Genomic DNA, 24,950 nt, shown 5'->3' with positions numbered 1-24,950 from the left:
GCCAGGATATTTGTGGGTCCCAGCATTGGTCTGGGACATCAAATGGAATAGGCAGGAACCTGGAACCTCTGCGGGTTTGAGTATGAGTCTGGGACCTCTGAGGGAGTAGCCTGAGCCAGGTCCTCTGAAGTTCTGGGCACAACCGAGCCTGGGAACTTCTAGGCAGTAGACCAGAGCCATAGACCTTTGCAGGACCAACTCTAAGGCAGGGAATTCAGCAGGAGGGGATCCAGATCAGGATTTACAGAAACAGGTCAAAGCCAGTAAACTAGGACAAAGTAGGCCCGAGACAGCAAACTCCAAGGGAGTGAAGCAAAGCACTGGAGCACTGAGCTATCTCCAGGAACACAGAGTAACCAACAGGTTAACTAGAACTGTGGCACTGACTGTACCATGAGGAACAACCATCTGCACTTTGGACTCACTGGCACCTAGAAGATTACTCAATAGAATCACAGACAGCCCCAACCACAACTATTAGAGAAAAAGATGAGTAAAAAAGGTAAGAACACATGCAGCACCACAAAGAGCAACACAACACCAGTAAAATATAGAGACCTTACAACAGCACGACTTGAATGATCAAATAGAGATGAAGCAGAAGAAAATGACCTAAAAAATAACTTCAAAAGAACGTTTGAAACTCTTAATGAGGAAATGAGAAATTCCCTCAAAGAAATGGAGGAGAAGACAAACAAAAATTGGAAGACATCAGCAAATCCCTTAAAGAAAACCAAGAAAAAGCAAACAAACATATGAAAGAAACTATTCAAGACTTGAAAATTGAAATAGAGACAATAAAGAAAACAAAAACTGAGGGACTTATAGAAATAGAAATCATGAGAAAATGATCAGGAACCACAAATGCAAACATAAACAGCAGAATACAAGAGATGGAAGAGAGACTCTCAACCACTGAAGATACAATAGAGGAAATAGACTTATCAGTCAAAGAAAACATTAAATCTAACAAAAGTTTAACCCAAAATATCCAGAAAATATGGGACACCATGAAAAGGCCAAATCTAAGAATAGAAGAAGGAGTATAGAAGAAGGAGTTCAACTCAAAAGCACAGAAAAATATATTTAACAAAATCAAAGAAGAAAACTTTCCCAACCCAAAGAAAGATATGCCTATGAAGATACATGAAGCTTACAGAACACCAAATAGACTGGATCCAAAAAAAGTCCTCTTACCACATAATAATCAAAACACTAAACATACAGAGTAAAGAAAGAATATTAATAACTGCAAAGGAAAAAGGCCAAGTAGCATATGAAGGTAGACCTATCAGAATTACACTTGACTTCTCATTGGAGACAATGAAAGCCAGAAGGTCCTGGTTAAGCATTATGCAGAGATTAAGAGACCATGGATGCCAGTCCAGACTACTATACCTAGCAAAACTTTCAATCACCATAGGAGGACAAAATAAGATATTCCATGACAAACCGAGATCTCTCTCATCAATATCTAGCCATAAATTCAGCCCTACACAAAATACTAGAAGGAAAACTCCAAGTCAAGAAAGTTGGCTACACCAACAAAAACAGAGACAATCGATGGTCTCATAGCAGCAAATCCCAAAGAAGGGAAAAATGCACAAATTAGCATCACCAACAATGAAAACTAAATTAGTAGGAGATAGTAATCATTGGTCATTAATATCTTTTAATGTAAATGGACTCAACTCACCTATGAAAAGGCACAGGCTAACAGATTGGATATGAAAACAGAATCCATCCTTCTTCTGCATACAAGAAACACATCTCAACCTCAAAGGCAGACATCACTACAGAGTAAAGGGTTGGGAAAAAATATTCCAGTCAAATGGACCTATGAAACAAGTGGGTGTAGCTATCTTAATGTCTAACAAAATAGACTTCAAGCTGAAATCAATCAAAAGAGACAAAGAAGGGCATTTCATATTAATCACAGGAAAAATCCATCAAGAGGAAATCTCAATACTGAACATCTATGCCCCAAATACAAAGGCACCCTCATATGTAAAAAAAGCACTTCCAAAGCTTAAATAACACATTAAACCTCACACACTAATAGTGGGAGAATTCAACACTACCCTCTCACCAATGGACAGGTCAGTCAGACAAAAAATGAAAAGAGAAATAAGAGAACTAACAGATGTTATGACACAAATGGACTTAACAGACATCTATAGAATATTCCATCTAAACAGAAAAGAATATACCTTCTCAGCACCTTATGGAACCTTCTCAATAATTGACCACATACTCGGTAACAAAACAAAAACCTCAGCAAATACAAAAATTGGAATAACCCAATGTACCTTATCAGATCATCATGGTTAAAACTAGAAGTCAACAGCAATACTAATTCCAGATAGTCCACAAACACATGGAAATTAAATAGTGCTCACCTGAATCATCAATGGGTCAAGAAAAAAATAAAGGGAGAAATTAAAGACTTCCTAAAATTCAATGAAAATGACCAACAACATACCCAATTATGGGACACAATGAAAGCAGTGTTAAGAAGAAAGTTCATAGCACCAAATGCCTACATAAAGAAGCTGGGAAAATCCCACACTAGTGCATTAACAGAACTATTGAAAACTTTAGAACAAAAAGAAGCAAACTCACCCATGAGAACTAGATGGCAGGAAATAATCAAATTGAGAGCTGAAATCAACAAAATAGAAACAAAGAAAACAATACAAAGAATCAATGAGACAAAGAGTTATTTCTTTAAGAAAATCAACAAAATAGACAAATCTTTATCAAAACTAACCAAAAGGCACAGAGAGAATATCCAATTTAACAAAATTAGAAATGAAAAGTGGGACATAACAACAGACACAGAGGAAATCCAGAGAATCATAAGGTCATATTTCAAAAACATGTACTCCACAAAATTGGAAAACTTAAAGGAAATGGACAATTTTCTGGATAAATATCACTTACCAAAATTAAATCAAGACCAGATAAGCAAATTAAACAGACCTATAACTGCTGAAGAAAAAAACAGTCATCAAAAGTCTCCCAACCAAAAAAAGCCCAGGACCGATGGTTTCAACTCAGAATTCTACAAGATTTTCAAAAAGAACTAATACCAACTCCTCAAATTATTTCACATAATATAAACAGAAGAAACAATGCCAAACTCTTTTTATGAGGTTACAATTGCCCTGATACCCAAACCACGGAAAGACATTACTAAGAAGGAGAATTACAGACCAATCTCACTCATGAACATTGATGCAAAAATACTCAATAAAATACTGGCAAATCAAATCTAAGAACATATCAGAACCATCATCCACCATGATCAGATCAGTTTCATCCCAGAGATGCAGGGATGGTTCAACATATGAAAATCTGTCGATGTAATCTACCATATAAACAAACTGAAAAGTAAAAACCACATGATCATCTCATTAGATTCTGAAAAAGCTTTCGAAACAGTACAACATCTCTTCATGATAAAGGTCTTAGAGAGAGCAGGGATACAAGGAACATAGCTAAACATAATGAATGGAATATACAGCAAGCCATCAGACAACATCAGACTAAGTGGAGAGAAACTCCCAGTGATTCCACCGAAATCAGGAACAAGACAAGTCACAGAGATAGAAAAAATTTCTAAAATTCATATGGAGCCACAAAAGTCCCCAGATAGTCAAAGCAAGCCGAGCTAAGCAATGCAAGAAGGATTACCGTTCCAGATTTCAAGATTAATTGCAGAGGTATTGTAATTATTCAACCACAAATAAGGCTGCACTTCCGGGTTCTAAAGCCATGCATGTGTAGACAAGCCCTCAGGCAGAAGTTCCTGAATGTTAAAGGGCCCCGCATGACCCACGTGCGTGCATATGTGGTTATATCCACCATGACTCAGCTAAGCCCTTGTGCGCATGCGTGGTTACATTCATGTGGGACTCAGCTAAGCACTTGCATGCATGTGTGAGCTGGGTCGTCTGCATATGTCATAGGCGAGTCCCCAGGCCTGTACATGCCCTCTTTAATAAACTCCTAAGTGGATTTGTTGCTTGTTCTGTGTTTCCTTCTCACCCCCCACCCCCTGTAATTTCATTGGTGCTATGAGACTCAGGAGGCTCTCCCATCCGGAGCCCCTCTCCCAGGGTCGGGATCTGGAATCTGGAACCAGGTATTTTTCTCCTCAACAACCATGTGCTCCATATGCCTGAGTGTGATTTCTGTACACAACACCAGCTTCAATTGGTGAGTTTCCTCTATTCTGGTCAGCTTAACCGTTTCTTTGAACCCAAGGAATTGATCATTGAGCTCCAGCAATCTTCTGGTGTTCCTAGAAACAGGGGGACTGCCCCCCCCCCCAACTACAGTTTTTAAAACTATGGTTGAGTCCTTCACTGACATTCATCTCTGGATTGCTTCCCTTAGCTAAAATCATGTTTGGATGGCCAGGGCTGGTCCTCCTGTGACTGGGGGCCCAGGGTTCCTCAGATTCTTTTTCCTCCTCTTCTCTTCTCTTCTCTTCTCTTCTCTTCTCTTCTCTTCTCTTCTCTTCTCTTCTCTTCTCTTCTCTTCTCTTCTCTCTTCTCTTCTCTCCTCTCCTCTCCTCTCCTCTCCTCTCCTCTCCTCCCCTCCCCTCCCCTCCCCTCCCCTCCCCTCCCCTCCCCTCCCCTCCCCTCCCCTCCCCTCCCCTCCCCTCTTCTTTTCTCTTCTTTTCTTTTCTTTTCTTCTTTTTCCCAGCCATGAAAGGCCACTTGGAACGGCCTCTGGCCTCTTTGGCTTTAGAGCTGCCCTGACCAGATCTAGTCAGGATGTAACACTCCATCCTGGGGTGGATAATGTTTCCCATGGGTCCTGCGGTGTTCGCACGGCTGATTCACACCCCGCCTATAGTGGAGAGACGTCTCACTGTAGGCCTTGTGGTGTAGCCATTTTTCTTGGGTTTTCAAGGTTTCAGCTATAGGTAGCAAGCCATCCAAGCCCATCAATCCAGCCTTCCCCTGGGATGCCTTTTAGAGGCCCTGAAACCCCAGGCCTTAATGCCCTACCTACAGATTCCCACACTTGTTCATCTTTGTTTTTAAAAATGGCCTCATTACAATTTAGATGACAATCTAAAGTGGCTGCCTAATGGCACCTTTGATCTGAATATTTTACAGGAGTTTTCTAACTACTGTCAACACACAGGCGAATAGAAGGAGTTTCCTTACATCCAAGCCTGTTACTGTCTAAGCTCTAAGCCTATGCCCTCTGTCCTTGCAAGTTTTTCACCTGCTCACATGTTCCAGGCTATGTCATCGGTACTGGAAGAACCTTCCACTTCCATTCTGGACCTAGTTAACAAACCCCCGCCTTTTTGACCTCATCATGCAGCTACCTTCATTCCCCCAGTCTCTACCCCTGCTCCTTCAGTTCCTACCACCATTCCTTCAGCCCCAGTCCCTATCCCTGTTCCTTCAGCTCCCACCATAGTTCCTTCAGTCCCTACCCAGTCCTTTAGTTCCTACTGCCATTTCTTCAGCCCCAGCCCCTACCCTGGTTCCTTCAGCTCCAACTCCAGTTCCTTCAGCTTCTGCTCTGGACCCTGCTAAGGAATCCACACCTTCCCAACCCCAACAGATACTTCTGCTCCTTTACTTCCTGCTGCCTCACCACCTCCCTCCAATCACTCTTCAGCTCTCTTCCCCCAGAGCAGCCCTGCTGAATCATTCCTCCTTTCCGGTGCCTGACCACAGCAGTCACCCAACTCTGGCACCCACTTTTACCCCTCCTCTCACATGCTCACATGCTGCTATGGAACTAAACCCTAAGCAAGCCAAGCCTGCTGCAGTTCTTCCGTTGCAGGAGGTGGCCAGCATAGATGGATTGATTAGGGTACATATTCCTTTCTTACCCTCAGAACTCTCCCATATAGAACAAAAACTTGGGTCCTATATGTCTAATTCTGCCACTTTCATAAAACAATTCCAATATATTACCCAGTCTTATAATCTTACCTTTCATGATATCAATATGATCCTATCTAATAACCTACTTCCTGAAGAGCGCAGGTGAGTTTGCGAGCAGGCCAGAATACATGCAGATGAGATTCACCAAACTCATGCAACAAACCCTCCGGGGCAAAGGTGGTTCCTGAGCAAGAACCTCACTGGGCCTGTAACACTCCAGGTGGGATTTTAGCTAGAAATTGGTGTTTGACTTGCCTCCTGACAGGTCTTCGTAAGGTTGCCCTCAAGCCAGTAAACTATAATAAGTTCTCAGAGGTCATTCAAGATTCAAAGGGAAATCCTTCCACAGTTTTGGAATGCTTCACTAAAGCTCTGTTACAATCTGGAAACTTAGATCTGGAAACTAAGGAAGGCAGACAGTTACTCATGACTCATTTTTTTTTCTCAGTGATACTCTGACATTAAGGCTAAACTTAGACGTATGGAGAAAGGCCCCTTGACCCCGCAGGCAGAAGTCTTAGAGTTGGCTTTGAAGGTGTACCATGTGAGGAATGACAAAGCCCATAGTCACTGTCACTTGCTAACCATGACTGCCCGACCGGCCGAGGTGACAGACCACCCAATTCTTGCTGTCCGTGTTGCTCCCTTGCCCCCCGGGGCTCTAGAATCACCAGGCCCATGTTTCAAATGTCGTAGAACTGGTAACTGGGCCTGAGCATGCCCTGATCCTCATCTTGGTCCCATGAGACCTTGTCTGAGATGCCATAGGGAAGGACATTGGGCAGTCGATTGTCCTTGTGCACAGAGTGGCATGGAGACATCAAACCCAGAAAATTCCCAAATTGACCTTCTAGGTCTGGCCATGGACAAGTAAGGTTTCCCAGGCTCCTTTGACCTGACCACAACTGTTATCTGTAACAGGGAGCCATGGGTAAACATTATGTTATCATGATGGCCCATCTCCTTTCTCTCTGACACTGGAGCCACAAACTCAGTACCAAGGGAATTCTGGGGGCCTACCTCTCCCTATTGTCAGGGTAGGGGGTCAGCCTCATCTACCTTAGCAGACTCCACCACTTAACTGTGTTTTTAGGGTTATTTATCTCACTCATTCATTTTCAGTCATGCCAACCTTCCCGGTACCTCTTATGGGAAGAGATATTTTAGTAAAACTAGGGGCTTTCATTTCATTTTCTCCTTCCATTCACCTTACTCCAGACTCGCCAGCAGCTCCACTCCTTTTCCTTTTAGCTTCCCAACCTCCCAGCCCCAATGCTTCTTTTCCCCTACCAGCCTCCTAGGTGGATCCCCAAGTCTGGGACATCATTCCCACATTGCTATCCAATTACAAGATCCTACAAAGTGCATTACTCAAGCTCAGTACCCCCTCTCTCTCCAGAGCCTTAGGGGACTTTAACTTATTATCTCTGACCTTTTAAGAAAAAAGCTACTTCGCCACACCTCTTCTTCCTTTAACACCCCTACACTTGCTGTTAAAAAACCTAATGGAACCTATTGCCTGGTTCAAGACCTCTGCCTCATTAAGTGGTCCCCCTTCATCCTGTAGTGCCTAACCCTTACACACTTCTTTCCACTCTCCCTCCAGGAACCTCCCTCTTCTCAGATCTAGATCTCAAGGATGCTTTTTTCTCTATTCCTCTCAGCTCTCAATCTCAAAATATCTTTGCCTTTACCTGGCCTGACCCCGACACTCACCTCTCCACACACCTCACCTGGACCATCCTTGCCCAGGGATTCCGGGACAGCACACACCTGTTTGGTCAGGCTTTAGCTTCTGATCTACTCTCACTGTCTCTCCCTAAGCCTAAACTCATACAGTATGTAGATGATATTTTACTTTGCAGTCCATTCTTGGAGATCAGCAAAACTGATACCTCTGCTCTTTTAAATTTTATGTCCAAAAGGGGCTATAGAATCTCACCTTCTAAGGTCCAACTGTCTACTTCTCAGGTCATTTACTTGGGATTAACTGGTACCTCCACCCAAAAAGCTATTACCCTAGAGAGAAAAAAAGCTAATTCAGTCCTTTGGAGTGTCTTCTACCAAAGAAGAGGTTTTTATCATTCCTAGGAATAGCTGGTTTCCTGTGTTTCTGGATCCCCTCTTTTTCTCTCCTTGCCCACCCCTTATACAAGGCAGCTCTCAGCTTTCTGCATGAGCCCCTTTTCCATCCTCATTACTATTGTTCTTTTTTAAAAAATATTATGATGGGATGTCCCGGGCGGCTCGCGGAGTCCGACGCGCCATGAGGCCGGGGGAGTCAGGCGGGTGGTTACGGCGGATAAAAGGCTCATAAGACATAGTATTATTTAAAGAAGAGGGAGACATTTATTGTTTAAAGAAGAGAAAAACAGAGAGAGAACAAAGACACACGTACACACAAGACGAGACAAACAAACACACACACACACACACAAATTTCAAAAACTCACAAAACAGACTTTAACAGGTTTATCACTGACTGCAGCAGTGTCTCCTGGATGTTAAGGTAATACATGATGCTAAAGGAAAACAAGTGCCTTAGGATTTACTTCAGGTAAAACATTAAGGGGTCTAATAATTCCACTTTTCAATAATTCACCCTTCTTTTCCTACCCCTCCCCACCATCTTTCATTCCAACACTATACCACTGTAATCATAAGCTTTTAGTATGTCTAATATTTATTTCTTTTCAAACATTTTTTTTCCATAAGCTTCAGGGAGTCAATTGAATCTACCTAAACAGACCAGACTTGCCCAGAATAAGTATTATTTAATTCTTTCCTTATCATTCCTGGTCTTGGGAACCCCTGGGAAATTCCTTCTTCCTCTCTCCTAAAAGAACCCTCCTCTATCTTCCATCATGGGACTCTTCTCCCTTAATCACCGGGTCCTAAATTTTTTCCCAGACATAATTTTCTGCCTTTCCAGCATCTTGCGAGGCCCAAGCTGGAGCCAGCCAGTTCCACAGAGCCCGGAAACAACACAAACTTAATCAGTCACGCTAGGACATGGTCAAGCCTCTCAGCTTCCCAATGCTCACAAAATCAGCAAGATGTCCACAAAATCAGCATGAAGCAGTCACTAAAGACCTTACAATGCCCCATTCCCACCCATTAAATGTTGTGATCCAGCTGCCCTCACTCTCCCTGGTCCTTGTGGTCTGTAATTGACAAGGATGTTTGTGTTCTTTCTGGCCGGTGGGTCTCCACAGAAGGAGTAGAGCTATAAAAGGTTGCTGGGCAAAATAAAGGTTGCTGTTCTTCCACCTGAAAAGAAGCCTCCGTGTCTCAATCCCAGCACCCCACGCCAGTCTTGGCTATCCAGGCTGCGCTGGCTGCAGCAATTAAAGACCCCCAAACTTCCAGTTTTTTATAATAAACAATAGGGTGGAATGTAATTCAGCCGCAAATAAGGCTGCACTTCCAGGTTCTAGAGCCATGCACATGCAGACAAGCCCTTAGGCAGAAGTGCCTGAATGTTAAAGGGCCCCACATGACCTACGTGTGCACATGTGTGGTTACATCCATGTGTGACTCAGCTAAGCCCTTGCGCGCATGTGTGAGCTGCGTCATCTGCATATGATGTAGACATGTCAACCTCCCTGTGTGCATGTGCTAGGCAGCTTTTAAAAAGCTGGACATGCCATCTTTCTCTCTCTCTGCACACCAATTCCCCAGGTCTGTACACACCCTCTTTAATAAATTCCTAAGCGGGTTTGTTGTGTGTTCCATGTTTCCTTCTCACTAGTGCCAGGTAATTTCAGGTATAGTGATGAAAGCACTTTGATACCAGTGCAAAAATAGGCATTGAGGCCAGTGGGGGGAAAAATAGAAGAGTCTAATAGGCATCCACTTAACTAGAGCCAACTGATAATTAACAAGGACCCCACAAGTGTACAGTAGATAAAAGACAGTATCTTCTCAAAGTGGCCCTGGCGGAACTGGCATGTGTTTAGAAGAATAAAGCTCTGAACTGTGAAACTGCTGGAAGAAAACAGGCTACAGGATATGGGTGTAGGAAAGGACTTCCTGAATAGGATTCCATTTGCCCAACAATTAAGTCCAACAACTGATAAGTGGGACCTCATCAAACTAAAAAGTTTCTGTGCATCTAAGGAATAATAAGCTGAATGAAGCCCACGGAGTAAGAGGAAATATTTGCCGTCTATACATCTGACAGAAGATTAATATACAGAATATATAAAGAACTCAAAAAATAAGGAGTCAAAAACCAAATTCTCCCCACCTCTGACACTGCCTGGAGTTCTAGGACCCAGAGGTTGGGTAGCACGGAGACCTATGATAGAACTAAATACAACTGGAGAAAAAAAGTCAATGTAATGATGCCCAGTGATATTCTGCTCTAACCATAGATTGGTGACTACCCCAAATGACATCAGAGCCTTCATCCAGTAACTGATGAAAACATGTGCAGGGACCCACAGCTGACGTTAGGCTGACTTCAGGGAATCTTGCTGAAGTGAAGGAGTGTGCAAGCCAGAAGGGTCAAGGACATCAGAGGAAAGCCTACAGAATCAAGCAACCTGGGCTCACAGGAGCCCATAGAGACTTAACCAACATCCAGGGAACCTACATGGACTGACCTAGGCCCTCTGCATATACGTGACAGTGTGTAGCTTTGTCTTCCTTGGGGACTCCTAAAGGTAGGAGCAGGGGCTGTCTTTGAGTTTTGTTTGCTGGCTTTTGGAACCCTACTCACCATACTGGATTTCCTTGCCCAGCCTTAATACAAGGAGAGGTGCTTAGTGTTATCATTTTGTTGACCTTCCCTGTCACCTGTATACCTTGTCCCTTTAAGAGACAAGCTCTGCCCAATCACCCTACTTTGCACAGACGCAAGTTGATCTCATGCCTTCTCTCCATCTTCTCCGCCTTTTCTCTCTGTCTGTCTTCTGAATTACCTTCTGAAGAGGTAATTACTGCCTCCCCCTCCCCTCTTCCCCCCCCCTCTCACAATCCCCTTACCCATTAAATCAACTCTATACCTAAGCTCTCTGCACTGCATATCCGTCTGTCTCCCACTGGGTCTTTTACCTGCCAGGGTCCGACCTCTGTAAACCCTTCACTGGTGCTGTGAACTCGGCAGGCTAGCCCTTGCAGCTGAGGACTGCTAGGGATCCTATAATCCTCTACCTTTCAATACTGTCGCTTTTCCAACTTAAAATTGCTGCAATTCTATACCCAACATCAAATGGTAGGTTCCTCCCACACATCTGGCCATGCCTCCATGAGTGTGCGATCCCTTGGCAGTAGTTCCCCCCACATAAAAATGACCCCGTACTGGTTAACTGCTTGCCTTTCAGGCTTAAGGCCCCTCACTCAGACCCCTGACTCCATGTGATGATGTAGCGGTATGGTTTGTGCCGACTCATTCTCATGGCCTCTGGACTTTGAGAGTGATGACCCAAAGCCAGTTTGAGCTGGGATCCATGCTGAACCTTTGGGATGCTGGAATTTTGTCTCTGGATCTTCTTGCCTTACTCATGGAGTGTGTGCCTCCCCTCCTCAGATATCAAGCTACATAGCTGCCTATCATCAGCTTACATTCTACCAGCAATTGTTAGAAATGCAGCCTACTTCTTCTACGCTTTCTATCTGCCTTTCATCCCAGGCACATAATCACTCTGCCCACCGCCACCGGTGCTGCGCTGTCTCCCGCTCCGGCACAGTGCTGGAGGAATCTGTCTCTCTTCTGCTCATGGAGCCCCATTTCTGCCACCGCTGTACCGAAGGCATAAGGTCCAAGCCACGCGAAAATCCTGGACCTGGACCTTCTATCAGCCCACTTCCCAACTTTCCCTCAGTCTGCTGGGACACTTCCCAGGAGCAAGGTTCTCGGGTTCTCCACTAGCAATGCACTCACTGAGCAGCATGTTTGTTTTGCGGGCTCAGGGTCCCTCGGATCTATGGATCCCTTTGGGATATTGTTCCCTTTCAGCCTAGTACCTCTCATGCAACTACCCTTCCTTTGCCTGCCTCTCCTCGAGCCCCCACCCCGTTTTAGTGACTTCCTGTTGCCTGCAAGATGTAGGACTCCCAGCTATCTCTCCTGTATTATGTGTGCCGGCACGCTCCCAAGCTCTCAATCATGGTGATAATAGGCTGTACCTTGAAAATATAAGTAAGCCCTTCAATTAAGTGTTTTCCTTCTAAGAGTTGCTGTGGCCATGGTGCCTGTTTACAGTCTAAAAACCCAAGCTACGACAGCGGGTAAATGAATATAACTAGAAAATAGATTGAGTGGGGCAACTGAGACCTAGGAAAACACATTCACATTTTCTGTCACTTGTACTTTTTAGCTTCAAATCTTCAGAAGTCATGTAACCTAAAATATCTGCAGACACCAGAGAAGAAGAAAGGACCATGGGGTTGGGAAGGAGCTCTAGAGAGAGGAATAGAATGATGCAGGTTCTATAAAGGGGAAATGGGAAAAATGAAGTGTGGAAGCCTGTAATTGGGAGAGGGGAAGGAGGAGAATATAGAAGTCGAGGGGAGAGGAATAAACCACACTAAGAATATTATTTAGAGAATCATATCAATTTGTATGTACTTAAAATTACATATATTGTTTCTAAGTGCATACACACACATTAATAAAGATAATCCATTTGGGATGATATTGTTTCATAAAAGCCATTTTATGTAATTCTAGTAAGAGGTATGAGAAACCTTCTTTTAGTTGTTAGTCAAGGGAATACAACGGTTTCCCAAAACAGTAGAAGCTATTGCTATTGCCCTTGATTACCTCTTAGAAGGTAAAGTAAATCCTTATTGCTGAAACACCTCACACTTTGGACACAGGGCTTGGAAATTCTAGGTATATCCGACCCAGGAGACTTCTCCCTGAGGACTAGCTTTCTTAGTGCTGGAAGGAGCTAAGTGAATTACCAAGGGTTGAAAGTAATCAGCAGTCCTCTACTGGCTAGTTTTAAGTCAGTTTGACAAAAGCTGGAGTCATCATAGAGGAGGGAATCTCAACTGAGAAAATGCCTGTATAAGATCGGGTTATGGGCAAGCCTATGGGACATTTTCTTAGTTAGTGATTAATTAAGGGATGAGGGAGGGCCAAGCTGTGCTGGGTGGTGCCATCTCTGGTCTTGAACTACAGATCCAGCCAAGCGCCCATGGCTAGTGAGATCATGGGGCTTAGAGGAGATTCTACTCTTGTCACTGTACTAAATCAGTCTAATCCTGAACTGCATTCTAAAGACTTGTGCTTACATCGACAGCTAAGTGTAGCTCTTCCCCACCCTCTATTAGCTTCTTTTGAAGCAGATGGAGACTGTTACATAAAGTCTACCTGGTTAAAATGCTGAGAATATTGACTGCTGTGAGAAACATCTCCAATCAATGCATCTCCAACACAGCTCCTTCACCTAGTGCTCAGGGAACATCGTGGAAGAGGAGGAAGAAAGACGGGAAGAGCCAGAAAACTAGGGAGTCTGCTGTAAGTTACAGCGGGGAAGCTGCACCCGTGAAATCTCAACAGTATGGCTGCTTAAAGAAGACATGAACAATGACAATACCGGCTGACACACCACTGTGGATGTGTTTCTCTCACAGGTCCCATCCCTAGATGAAGAGCTGTGGTCATTTAATGACGGGTGAGAGTAGGAGCCTTTGTTTTTCCAGGGATGATATCCTAATGGTTATGGGGTCCAGGTGGTCTTGAGAAATGCTCTCTAATCATATACATACAAGCAACACTCCATGAGCTCAGCAGTTATATGTAAATATTTGTTTGACTATATGTATTTATGTATACATATATGCATGTGACAATAATTAAAGAAAAAGAGGCCATTATGAATTTGAGAGGGAGCAGGGTGGGGCCATAAGGAAAAAAAAAGTTATTTAAAATATGAGAAAGAGAAAAACTTTTGTTTCTCTAGTTTGGTTTCCCTTAGAAAATTCCCTGCTCCTATGCTCCTGATGAGGTTCACTTTAATATTACCTCGACCAGGGGCTAACAAACCCCAGTGAAACATACAGAGGAGGGGGCAACCTGGGTATATTCGACTAGTGCTTGCCACCCTCAGCTAGTCATTTGTTTTTGCAAGCTGAAAATAATAGAAAAAAATAGCTATGGGTGTAAACAGATAAAACCAGGAGAGGAATACTACATGTCAGGAAAATATATGAAATTAAAATTTAGTGTTTAGTGTAAGAGGACTGACCATGAAGGAAAGGAAGAAATCTGAAGGGAGGGGGAGGGGACAAGAAAAGGTAATAGAGCCCATGTGTCATGAAAGGAGGGAGGCTGTCTGGGGAGAGGAAGGGGCCAGGAAGAGAGGGAGGAGCAGAGGGGAGGAGAGTAGGGGGAAAATATGAACAAAGTTTGAATATATATGTATATGTATGTATATATACATATGCATACACACACATATATATGTATGCCATGAAACCCATCTCTGGATGCTAATCAATTCAATGAAAGAAATAGCATGATACTGCAACCACGGCAAAACATAAAATCAAACAAAAGGTAGTGTCTACAAACAGCATGGTGCACAGTTGGAGCACAGCATGGTCATTTGATGTTCTGTCGACTGTTCACCTTTGAGACTGCGTCAGCAGAGCTGTACAGGTGTGACAGAGACCCACAGAGCCTACAATATCAGTCATCATGTCCCTTACTCAGTTTCCCTCCTTTCCTCTTGATACGTCATAAAGCATGCCTTGTGGATTGAGCATTTGCTATGAAGTTATTGTTAGATATTATGTTATGTTCTCAGATGAGACGCCCTGTCGGTACTTAGAATCAATGAAAAGCACCTCTATCTTCAACTGGTCTTTGCTCCACTGTTGATAATACCTAATACAGAACCCCCTTCCCCATTGCCCTGCCTGCCAGGGTCCTCTAATCCATGGGCTGCTCAGTTACAGCAACTCTTTAGTCCTCATGGCTTCACACTTGCTATTGTCGTTCCTAAGGTTGCTGCACTGCATGGATGTTACTGCATTTGTATGTGTGTATAGATGCCTCAAGTCCTTCCTGTTTTCCTTCTTCCCTTTCTTTCTGTTTTGAATGGGAAGTGGTGGGACTGATTAAGTCAGCTGATGGTCTTTAAGCCTGGACCACACCACATTTTAAGGCCCTGGAAGCTACAAGTGGGCAGTAGAAGGAACATCCTTTCTTTCTTTCTTTTTCTTTCTTTCTTTCTTTCTTTCTTTCTTTCTTTCTTTCTTTCTTTCTTCCTTCCTTTCTTTCTTTCTTTCTTCCTCCTTCTCCTCTTTGTCCTCCTCTTCCTCCTTCTTATTTTTTGTTTTTTTGAGACAGGGTTTCTCTGTGTAGCTTTGGAGCCTGTCCTGGAACAAGCTCTTGTAGACCAGGCTGGCCTCAAACTCACAGAGACCTGCCTGCCTCTGTCTCCCAAGTGCTGGGATTAAAGGCCTGTGCCTCCACCACCCAGACTGGAATGCTTTTCTTTGAGTGTAGCTCGGATTTCAAAGGTGGCATCTCCTAGCCCTGAGAGGCTGTGCCCCTTGGCATCCAGACCCTGTACTTCCCTGTCTTTGGTGTGACTGTCCTCATTGACCTGATGTCAGAGAGAGGTGTTAAGTGTGAATCCTGACATTGAAGGCTGAATACAGTTCTTCCACTGTGAGTCTCCACTTCTCTAAGCCTCGCTCTTCTCATCAGGGAGGGACAATAGCAGTATTTCTCTCGAGAGTGTTTGTGAGATTCAAGTGCAAGCCAGATGCAAGTGAAGCCCTGGGCACAAGGCCTGACATAAGTGGGGTGCTCAGCAGACCCTTGGTAACCCCTTGGCCCTTGGGAACAGAAGTGACGAGGAAACCTATGGTAATGGATTCTCCTCATGTCAGCTCCCTGCTCAATATACCAGCTGTGTTCTTGTGTTGGAGAAGACAATGCACCTAGTTCCAAGGGCCTCCTGGGAGCAGGGCTGAGCCCAACAGTGAGAGACTCCAGGGACAGGATGTCTACGCTGCCCTCTAAGGTTCTCCAGGTTCTGGGTGCTATGCTGGCATGTTGCCCCAGGGAACTGAGTCTTTGTTCATGTCTTTGTGTCACCTTAAAAAGCTCATGCCGCCTGAGCAGTGAATTTAGAGTTTCTGCTGGAGGCCATTTCTTTCTCAGAGATTTCTGATTGTTGTTCTATAAGTTGGATGGAGGATCTCCAGCCCAAGTTAACCCCTCTGATGTTGAAAGATTGGGTGACTCTTGGTCCGGAAACTTGTGGTCTGAGGGTGTGGCTGGAAAAGCTTGCTGAAAGTGTGAAAAGGGCTCTTTGAGTGAGAAAAGACTGGGAGAAAACAGCTACTTCCTCAGTGCCCACTATGCTTCAGACAAGTACCCTTTGAACACTTACAACGATCCTATTATATGGTGTGATGATCAGTATTGTCAGTTAACACAGGATCTAGACACTCCTAGCTGAAATGTCCCTGGGAACACTTGTGGGGACAGGTTAGGTAATCTGAGGTAGGAAGGTCCACCTTAATTGTGGGCAGCACCATCCCAAGGGTTGGAGTCCTGCACTGAATATGAAGGGAAAGTGAGCTGAGCCCAGCATTCATCTCTGTTTTCTGACTAAACACAACGTGAGCAGTGGTTTCATCCTCTTGTGCTCTGACTTTTCTGCTCTGATGGACTGTGTTCTCTATCTGTGAGCCAAGCAAACCCTGTCTTTTCCACATTGCTTCTGTCACAATGACACAACAAGTAACTAGCACCCTGGGGTTAGTAACTTTGTCACAGTGACATACCAAGTACTAGCATCCTGGGGTTAGTAACTTTGTCACGATGGGATACCATGTAACTAGCACCCTGGGGTTAGTAATTTGAATAGGATTTCACCATGGAGCCCAGGTTGGTCCTGAACCCAGGCTCCCTCAGCTTTGGTGGAAAGAATGGACTTTGAAGGGAGAGACAAGAGTTCGGTGTGGGCAGGAATTTCACAGAGCAGGAGCAGGATGAAGGAGGATGAAGTCATTTCTCAGGTCTCACTGTTCAAGATCCCGGCCCTGCGTCTGCCTGTATGTGCCGTGATCCTGGACAAGGTAACCTCTGACTCTAGATCTTGTGCACCGGAGAGAGAAGGCTCATTTGTGAAGCTACTTGTTGCTTGAGAAGAGGAAGAGGCAAGGGTATAACCTGTGTAAGTTGAAATAAAGGAAGCCAGTAGAGGACACTGGCTGAAGCTGAGGCAGGAGGTTGTCCTCTTCTCAGGGCCCAGCTCAAGAGAAGAGACCTTGAACTCCAAGACCTGCATGAACCCCAGAACCCTCAGTTCCCTCTCATATTTTGATCTGAGTTCTGGGTGCCGGTTGGACTAGGCTCATAGCTGACCCCCATGGGTTCCAGTTTCCCTTGTGTCCAATGCAACTTCAGCACTGCAGAGCCCAGAAGGATCATTGGCAGCCTGTGACTCCTAGTACTCCACTATGGCTCCTCTGACTTTCCTTTTAAGTTCTCTGTCCTAGGTCCCCATAGGGTTGGAGGCTCACCTGTGAAGAAACCTCATCTAGTGGACTTGAAGTCCCTTCCGCAGTCATCAGCTTACCTTTGCTTCTGAATCCAGACTTCACAGGTTCCCATTCATCAAGTTTCTTCTTTAATATCTGAAAATGTCTCTGAGATTCATGGTCTGTGCTCAATCGTTTCTCGGTATCTGTCCATTCAAGGACCTGCATGCTGGCTGTGCTTATGGTTGTGGAGGAAGAATGTTCTATGGGAAGGAGACAGTGGTTGTGCGTTTATTAGAGAGACAGCGGTAGGAGCCCGGCAAGCAAGGCTGGGGTCCTTCCTGTTACCCTCGTACCCTTCTCTGTCATCTCATGAGGAGAAAAGCATGGGCACAAGTGCTGCTGGGAAGCAGTCCTGCTACACTCTGGACTCTTCCAACGATCCTGTCAGATGGTGTGATGACCAGTATTGTCAGCTAACACAGGATCTAGATGCTCCTAGCAGAAATGTCGCTGGGAACACTTGTGGGGACAGGTTAGGTAATCTGAGGTAGGAAGGTCCACCTTAATTGTGGGCAGCACCATCCCAAGGGCTGGAGTCCTGCACTGAATACGAAGGGAAAGTGAGCTGAGCCCAGCATTCATCTCTGTTTTCTGACTAAACACAACGTGAGCAGTGGTTTCATTCTCTTGCTTTCTGACTTTTCTGCTCTGATGGACTGTGTTCTCTATCTGTGAGCCAAGCAAACCCTGTTTTTTCCACATTGCTTCTGTCACAATGGCACAACAAGTAACTAGCACCCTGGGGTTAGTAACTTGAATAGGATTTCACTATGGAGCTCCGGTTAGTCCTGAACCTAGGCTCCCTCGGCTTTGGTGGAAAGAATGGACTTTGAAGGGAGAGACAAGAGTTCGGTGTGGGCAGGAATTTCACAGAGCAGGAGCAGGATGAAGGAGGATGAAGCCATTTCTCAGGTCTCACTGTTCAAGGTTTCGGCCCTGTGTCTGCCTGTATGTGCTGTGAGCCTGGACAAGGTAACCTCTGACTCTAGATCTTGTGCACCGGAGAGAGAAGGCTCATTTGTGAAGCTACTTGTTGCTTGAGAAGAGGAAGAGGCAAGGGTATAACCTGTGTAAGTTGAAATAAAGGAAGCCAGTAGAGGACACTGGCTGAAGCTGAGGCAGGAGGTTGTCCTCTTCTCAGGGCCCAGATAAAGAGAAGAGACCTGGAACTCCAGGACCTGCATGAACCCCAGAACCCTCAGTTCCCTCTCATATTTTGATCTGAGTTCTGGGTGCCGGTTGGACTAGGCTCACTGCTGACCCCCATGGGTTCCAGTTTCCCTTGTGTCCAATGCAACTTCAGCACTGCACAACCCATAAGGATTATTGGTAGCCTGTGACTCTTATAACTCCACTATGGCTCCTCTGACTTTCCTTTTAAGTCCCCTGTTCCAGGTCCCCATAGGTTTGGAGGCTTGCCTGTGAAGAAACCTCATCTAGTGGACTTGAAGTCCCTTCCGCAGTCATCAGCTTACCTTTGCTTCTGAATCCAGACTTCACAGGTTCCCATTCATCAAGTTTCTTCTTTGATATCTGAAAATGTTTCTGAGATTCATGGTCTGTGCTCAATCGTTTCTCGGTATCTGTCCATTCAAGGACCTGCATGCTGGCTGTGCTTGTGGTTGTGGAGGAAGAATGTTCTATGGGAAGGAGACAGTGGTTGTGCGTTTATTAGAGAGACAGCGGTAGGAGCCCGGCAAGCAAGGCTGGGGTCCTTCCTGTTACCCTCGTACCCTTCTCTGTCATCTCATGAGGAGAAAAGCATGGGCACAAGAGCTGCTGGGAAGCAGTCCTGCTACACTTTGGACTCTTCCAACGATCCTGTCAGAGGGTGTGATGACCAGTATTGTCAGTTAACACAGGATCTAGACGCTCCTAGCAGAAATGTCGCTGGGAACACTTGTGGGGACAGGTTAGGTAATCTGAGGTAGGAAGGTCCACCTTAATTGTGGGCAGCACCATCCCAAGGGCTGGAGTCCTGCACTGAATACGAAGGGAAAGTGAGCTGAGCCCAGCATTCATCCCTGTGTTTAGTTTTCTGACTAAACACAACGTGAGCAGTGGTTTCATCCTCTTGTGCTCTGACTTTTCTGCTCTGATGGACTGTGTTCTCCATCTGTGAGCCAAGCAAACCCTGTCTTCTCCACATTGCTTCTGTCACAATGACACAACAAGTAACTAGCACCCTGGGGTTAGTAACTTTGTCACAGTGACATACCAAGTAACTAGCATCCTGGGGTTAGTAACTTTGTCACAATGGGATACCAAGTAACTAGCACCCTGGGGTTAGTAACTTTGTCACAGTGATATAACAAGTAGCTAGCGGTCTGGGGTTAGTAACCTTGTCACGATGACATACCAAGTAACTTTAATAGGATTTCACTTTGGAGCTCAGGTTGGTCCTGAACCCAGGCTCCTTCAGCTTTGGTCGGAAGAATGGACTTTGAAGGAAGAAATAAGAATTCAGTTTAGGCAGGAATTTCACAGAGCAGGAGCAGGATGAAAGAGGATGAAGTCATTTCTCAGGTCTCACTGTTCTAGGTTCTAGCCCTGCGTCTGCCACTGTGTGCTGTGAGCCTGGACAAGTTAACCCCTGACTCTTGTGCACTGGAAAGAGGAGGCTCATTTGTGAAGCTACTTTCATGCTTGAGAAGAGGAAGAGGCAAGGGTGTGATCTGGATAAGCACCAGCGCTCTTAACCATTGAGCCATCTCTCCAACCCGAGAATGAAATAAGGAAGTCAGCAGACAACACTGGCTGAAGCTGAGGCAGGATCCTACCCTCTTCTCAGGGTCCAGCTCAAGAGAAGAGACCATGGAACTTCAGGACTTAGACCCCTGGGATCCTCAGTTCCCACTCATAATTTCCACTGAGCTCTGGGTATCAGTTTGGCCAGACACACTGTTAACCTCATGGGTTCCAGTTTCCTCTGTGTCAACTTCAGTGCTACTTCAGCACTGCAGAACCCAGAAGGATCATTGGTAGCCTGTGACTCTTAGAACTCCACTATGGATCCTCTGACTCTCCATTTAAGTCTCTTATCTCAGGTACCCATAGGACTAGAGGCCCACTTGTGAAGAAACATCATCTATGTGTACTTGAAGTTCCATCCACAGCCTCGCTTACCTCTGCTTCTGAATCCAGAGTCCTCAGACTCCCATTCATCAGATTTCTTTTTTGAGCTCTGAAAGTGTCTCCAGGCTTCTTGGCTCATGCACAATTGTTCCCTGGCATTCATCCATTCAATGAATTGCATGCTGGTTTCAGCTGTGGTTGTGGAGGAAGGAACAGTGGTTGTGTGTTAACAGAGAGGCAGAGGGGCAGAGGCAGAAGGGCAGAGGCAGAAGCCAGACAAGTAAGGCTGGGTTCCTTCCTGCTTACCTTCACATGCTTCTCTATAGTTGCATGAGGAGAAAGACACTGTCCCAAGTGTTGCTGGGAAATGGCCCTGCTCCGGGACCATGCAGTTCACCTGTCCTGGTTTTACACTAGTCCTCTGTGTGAGTCTCTATTCCTCTCTGAGCCTCAGCTTCCTCATGTGGGGCTCTGAGTTTCTGTCCCACAGGGTTGTAAACTATGTATGTATGTATAAATATATGTATGTATGTATATATATGTATATATGTATATATATGTATATATGTGTATATACTGAACATTTATTGAATATTATATTGTTTAATATTCATTGTGGTTGTCACTTTACTCCCACAGCCCAAGGAGACAGCTGTTTACCTTCCCATTTCCCAGATGAAGACACTCAAGAGACTGCAGTCAGCCTCTGCCCAGTTCCAAGGCTTGGGTTTCTAGCTTCAGTGTCACCAGGTGCTCCTTTAGGAAGACAGCTTGAACCCTGTGCTGACCCCTCTCATAATCCTTCTAAAAACCATCCTCTCCCCAATAGAGCTTCTGAGTGCTTCTCCCCAGGGGCTCTGAGTACCACACGAGCCCGAGAATGCACCAGTGTAGGAGAGTGTGTGTGGGTTAGCATTCTTTCACTACCTTTGTCAAGCTTTCCTGTTCCAACCTCTCCTGGGGCCTGTGAACTCTTTTGACAGGAGGTTAGCTTGCCCATAGAAACCTGTCGGGAGGGCTCAGTGGTGATGAAGGGATCACAGCAGTGGTGGGTTGTAGTTCTTGGTGTACTTACTTAGCATCAAGTCCTTCTCGGCCTGGACTTTGATCCCTTGCATCTCCAGTCTCATCTGTCTCCTTGTGTGTCGGATATGTTCCAAGAACCGTAGACGCCTATACTGAGCCTCCTTTGAGCTACTTGCCTTCTTGGACTGAGCTGTTCCCATGGTGACAGAGCCCTCAGACGATGCCTGGATGTGCAGCTAAATCCCATACAACTTCACATCTTCCTTCTAGTATAACTCCAAGCAGGAGGCCAGTGAATTCTTGTCTCTGCCACCCATTTCTGCTCTAGGAAAGGGTGTTTGATCAGAACTGATGGGGGAATCCTGGAAATAAAGAAAATGCAGAGCAGCCTCTACAGGGACAGATTGTCCTCTGATCAGAACAACGAAAGGGCTCAGGTCTTTCCTGGGGATGGAGCCTGTGTGTCCAGGTGCAGGGGCTTGGTCTTTATAGGGCAGAAAAGGGAACTCTGGGAAGTGAAGTTTATCAGTGGATGTGTTCTCTGTAGTTTCATGAACAAAGCCAGAGGAAGTTCTCTTTACTGCTTTGGCCTTCCTGTCAGGCAAGTGTGCTGTTATGCTGAGCCAGCGGTTTCTCAGTTTGTCTAAGTTTCCTTTTTTTAGGTCATTAAGGTCATTTGTCTGACCCTGAGGACTCTTTCATTGGCTGCTTCCTGTGGGAGGGGGATGATGGAGATCATAGCAGGCTCTGTCCTTGGATTTAAGAGGGTTTAAGTTGTGGGGTGGCTTCATGTAGCAGGAAAACAATTGTAAATTGATCTGCTTCAGTGGATCCTGTGATTGCTGTCATTCACTCCTGGAGAAACCTGTAAAAACAGTTAATAGATGGGACTACAGTGAGTCAGAGGAGACCGAAGACAGGGGACCCAGTAAGCTCCTAGCCAGTGTACCCATTGTCCTAACATGGACCTAGTGATGGCAGTGATTTGACCCAGGAGGAATTTGTGTGACACTTTTAAAGGACAGGGAAAATGGAAGGACGAGGATGAGGAGGAATGGAGAGATCAGGGGGAGGAGCTGGATTGGGAGAGAACAAAAGCCCATCTTCAGGAAGATGACTGTCACTGAATCTTTATTTGGTCCTTAATTAAGTCTTGGGGCCCTGTTGACCAGCTTGGGTTTGTTGGTGCAGAAGCAGCGCTGTCCCTGGAGGAGGGCACAGTTCCTACCAGCAGCAGCAGACAGGACATCTAGGTCTCTAACTTTGGAGAACCACAGCAGCAAAGACTTGGCTCAGGCCTAACTATGGAAAGTGATGGAGAAGGGGGAGTGGGAAGGTGGCATCTGGAGAGTGGAGGGTGGGGAAATGTAGGGATGGGAAAGCAAGAGGATGGAAGGATGCAGGACATGGAGCATGACAGCTGGGAGGAATAGAGGATGGGAATCAAGGGAGAAGGGTTGGGGATGGAGGAAAGGGTGTTGAGATTACAGGGACAGGATTTGAGAGGATAGGAAGACAGGGATGGAGGGTGCAGGGATGGAGGGTGCAGGGGTGGAGGGTGCAGGGCACTCACTGCTCTGTGTTCCTCAGATTCTTCCTTTACTAGTGTCCCACTCTAAGGCGATCAATCCTTCAGCCATTACTGTGGCAGAGGGTGGAGTGGGGAGATTCTGCACAGAGGGGGAGTCAAGAGCTTGCTGTGAGTTCAGGCTAGTCCCCGTGAAGGGATCTTTAGAAATCTTTTGTCCCTGCGTGTCTCACAGGAGGAACAATCCAGAGACAACTAAGCTGGAAGGATAAACTGCACAGAGAAAATCAAAGAGCCACGTGGAAAAGTGTGGGGAGCCGGACAGACCCAAGGCTTTCCCAGAGCTCCTAAGAAAAGGACAGAAAGACATTAGTTCTGTATCATTGTCCAGGAGTGCACCTGGGAAGGCATTGGAACCAGTGCCTTGGAGGATGCTGTGGCTTCCAGGGATCTGACTCTTCCACCCGGGCTGTGGTTATCAGTTCTAAGGCAGCTCTGTCCAAGGGATCCTGTGTTCCTTTTGCCAACATTGTCTGACTTAGCTTTCTTTTGACATTAGTCACTTTCCCCTGCAAATAGTTTATATGAGATTGTACTTTTAAACAAACTGCATGGCATATGTTATCATCTTAGGCAAGCCCTGCTGGTCCCATGGACTGCTTTTGTCTTCTTTATTTCTCATCCTCAGGCTTCCCACTTAGCACCTCCCCACTCAGGACCCTTATTCCTGCAGGTTCACGACAGACAGGAGAGAGGAGGGTGCAGGATAGGCTATGACAGGAGCAGACACATGAAGTATACAGGGAAATCCAGCGACCTTCCACCCACTAGAGCTGCCCTGCAGATTCTCCAAGCAGGGGTGGAGCCTGGGCCCTGGATCTCAGGAAAAGGTCCCCCATGTCTGCCACGGTATGCCTTAATGCACTTATCTTCCCATGACTCAGATAGTTCGGTGGACTCTGTTGGTCCCACTACTCACCCTGCTCTTTTAGGGGGCTCTCTGATATGTGCTTCCCTGGCCAAGGCTTCTCAGCTTGTAAAAGTATTTTTGAAAGTGAAAGAGACCCAGCTCCTCCAGGAAGCCAGGCAGGCATCAGAGTCTGCGCAGATGGCAGATGTTCTTCCTCTGGACCCTGTGAGTGGAGGTTTAGCAATGTTCAGCTGGTTTCCTGTTGTGAATTCTCTGCAGAAGCCTGGGCTGGAGGAGTCAGGCTTGAGAGCTTCAGTCAGGCCTGCAGAGGCCCTGCCTGCTGAGTGCAGGACTCAGGTCTGAGCCTCACTACTTCTTTCAGCCAGTAAAGCAGGGTATCCCAGGTTTGCCAACAGGTTCCAGTTCAGCAGAATCTCCTGGATCTCCCAGGTTTGTCCTCTGGATCTCTGGACTCTCTCTCCTCCCTGTAGCCGGTCCAGTCCACAGGCTCTTCATTTCAGGAAGTGGTTTCTAGCACAAGCCCGGTGTATTTTTTTTTTTTTTTTTGACTCCTGAAGTCTTGTGTTGATGTCTTTGGTGCATTTGGAGCTGAGTGCACTACAGGGTGAGAGCAGAGGAAGGTTCTTTACCTGCAGACATCAGGTTTATCAGCACCACTTGTCAGCAAGACTTTCTCTTTGCCAGTGAATAAATACTTTAGTCACCAATGAGGATTTTTTGCTCATAATTACACTTTAAAGCAACAACAACAAATCCCCTTATTTTTATCATCTGAAACTTTTCCTATCCAAAGCATTGTTATTCAATAGATTGTTTTAAGCTAGGACATATGTGGCAATTTATCTAAGACATACTTTAAAATAATTTCAAGTGGTGTTATTATAGGATGAAAACCCTGCCAGAACACATGATTACCTTAAAACTTAAAATCACTGCTGGATTTCTAAAT

At 45.4% G+C, this 24,950-nt stretch overlaps 1 protein-coding gene across 6 annotated transcripts in view; it reads right to left on the bottom strand.

The window, feature by feature from the left end:
• The window catches only part of LOC125409508 (NACHT, LRR and PYD domains-containing protein 1a-like), a 73,560-nt gene extending 49,061 nt beyond the window's left edge, over window positions 1–24,499 (bottom strand). For 2 of the 6 annotated variants that reach the window (XM_087910358.1, XM_087910362.1), the window contains exons 1-5: window positions 24,050–24,497; window positions 21,592–22,407; window positions 20,568–20,708; window positions 18,917–19,081; window positions 17,477–17,641 (exon numbers count right to left, since the gene is read on the bottom strand). In XM_087910358.1, coding sequence (XP_087766484.1) covers window positions 17,477–17,641; window positions 18,917–19,081; window positions 20,568–20,708; window positions 21,592–21,742 — 622 coding nt within the window. In that variant the 5' untranslated portion in view covers window positions 21,743–22,407; window positions 24,050–24,497. Of the gene's footprint in view, window positions 1–17,476; window positions 17,642–18,916; window positions 19,082–19,800; window positions 19,883–20,567; window positions 20,709–21,591; window positions 22,408–24,049 lie in introns of those variants that run through there. The other 4 variants (XR_015738818.1, XM_087910363.1, XM_087910360.1 and 1 more) reach the window with 4 other exon arrangements.
• Between the last annotated feature and the right edge of the window lie 451 nt (window positions 24,500–24,950).

The sequence above is a fragment of the Myodes glareolus genome, chromosome 9 (genome assembly GCF_982192425.1).
Source record: "Myodes glareolus chromosome 9, mMyoGla1.1, whole genome shotgun sequence".
Taxonomy (NCBI): domain Eukaryota; kingdom Metazoa; phylum Chordata; class Mammalia; order Rodentia; family Cricetidae; genus Myodes; species Myodes glareolus.
The sequence above is the reverse complement of the archived record's forward strand: the minus strand, read 5'-3'. Positions and strand labels throughout refer to the sequence as shown.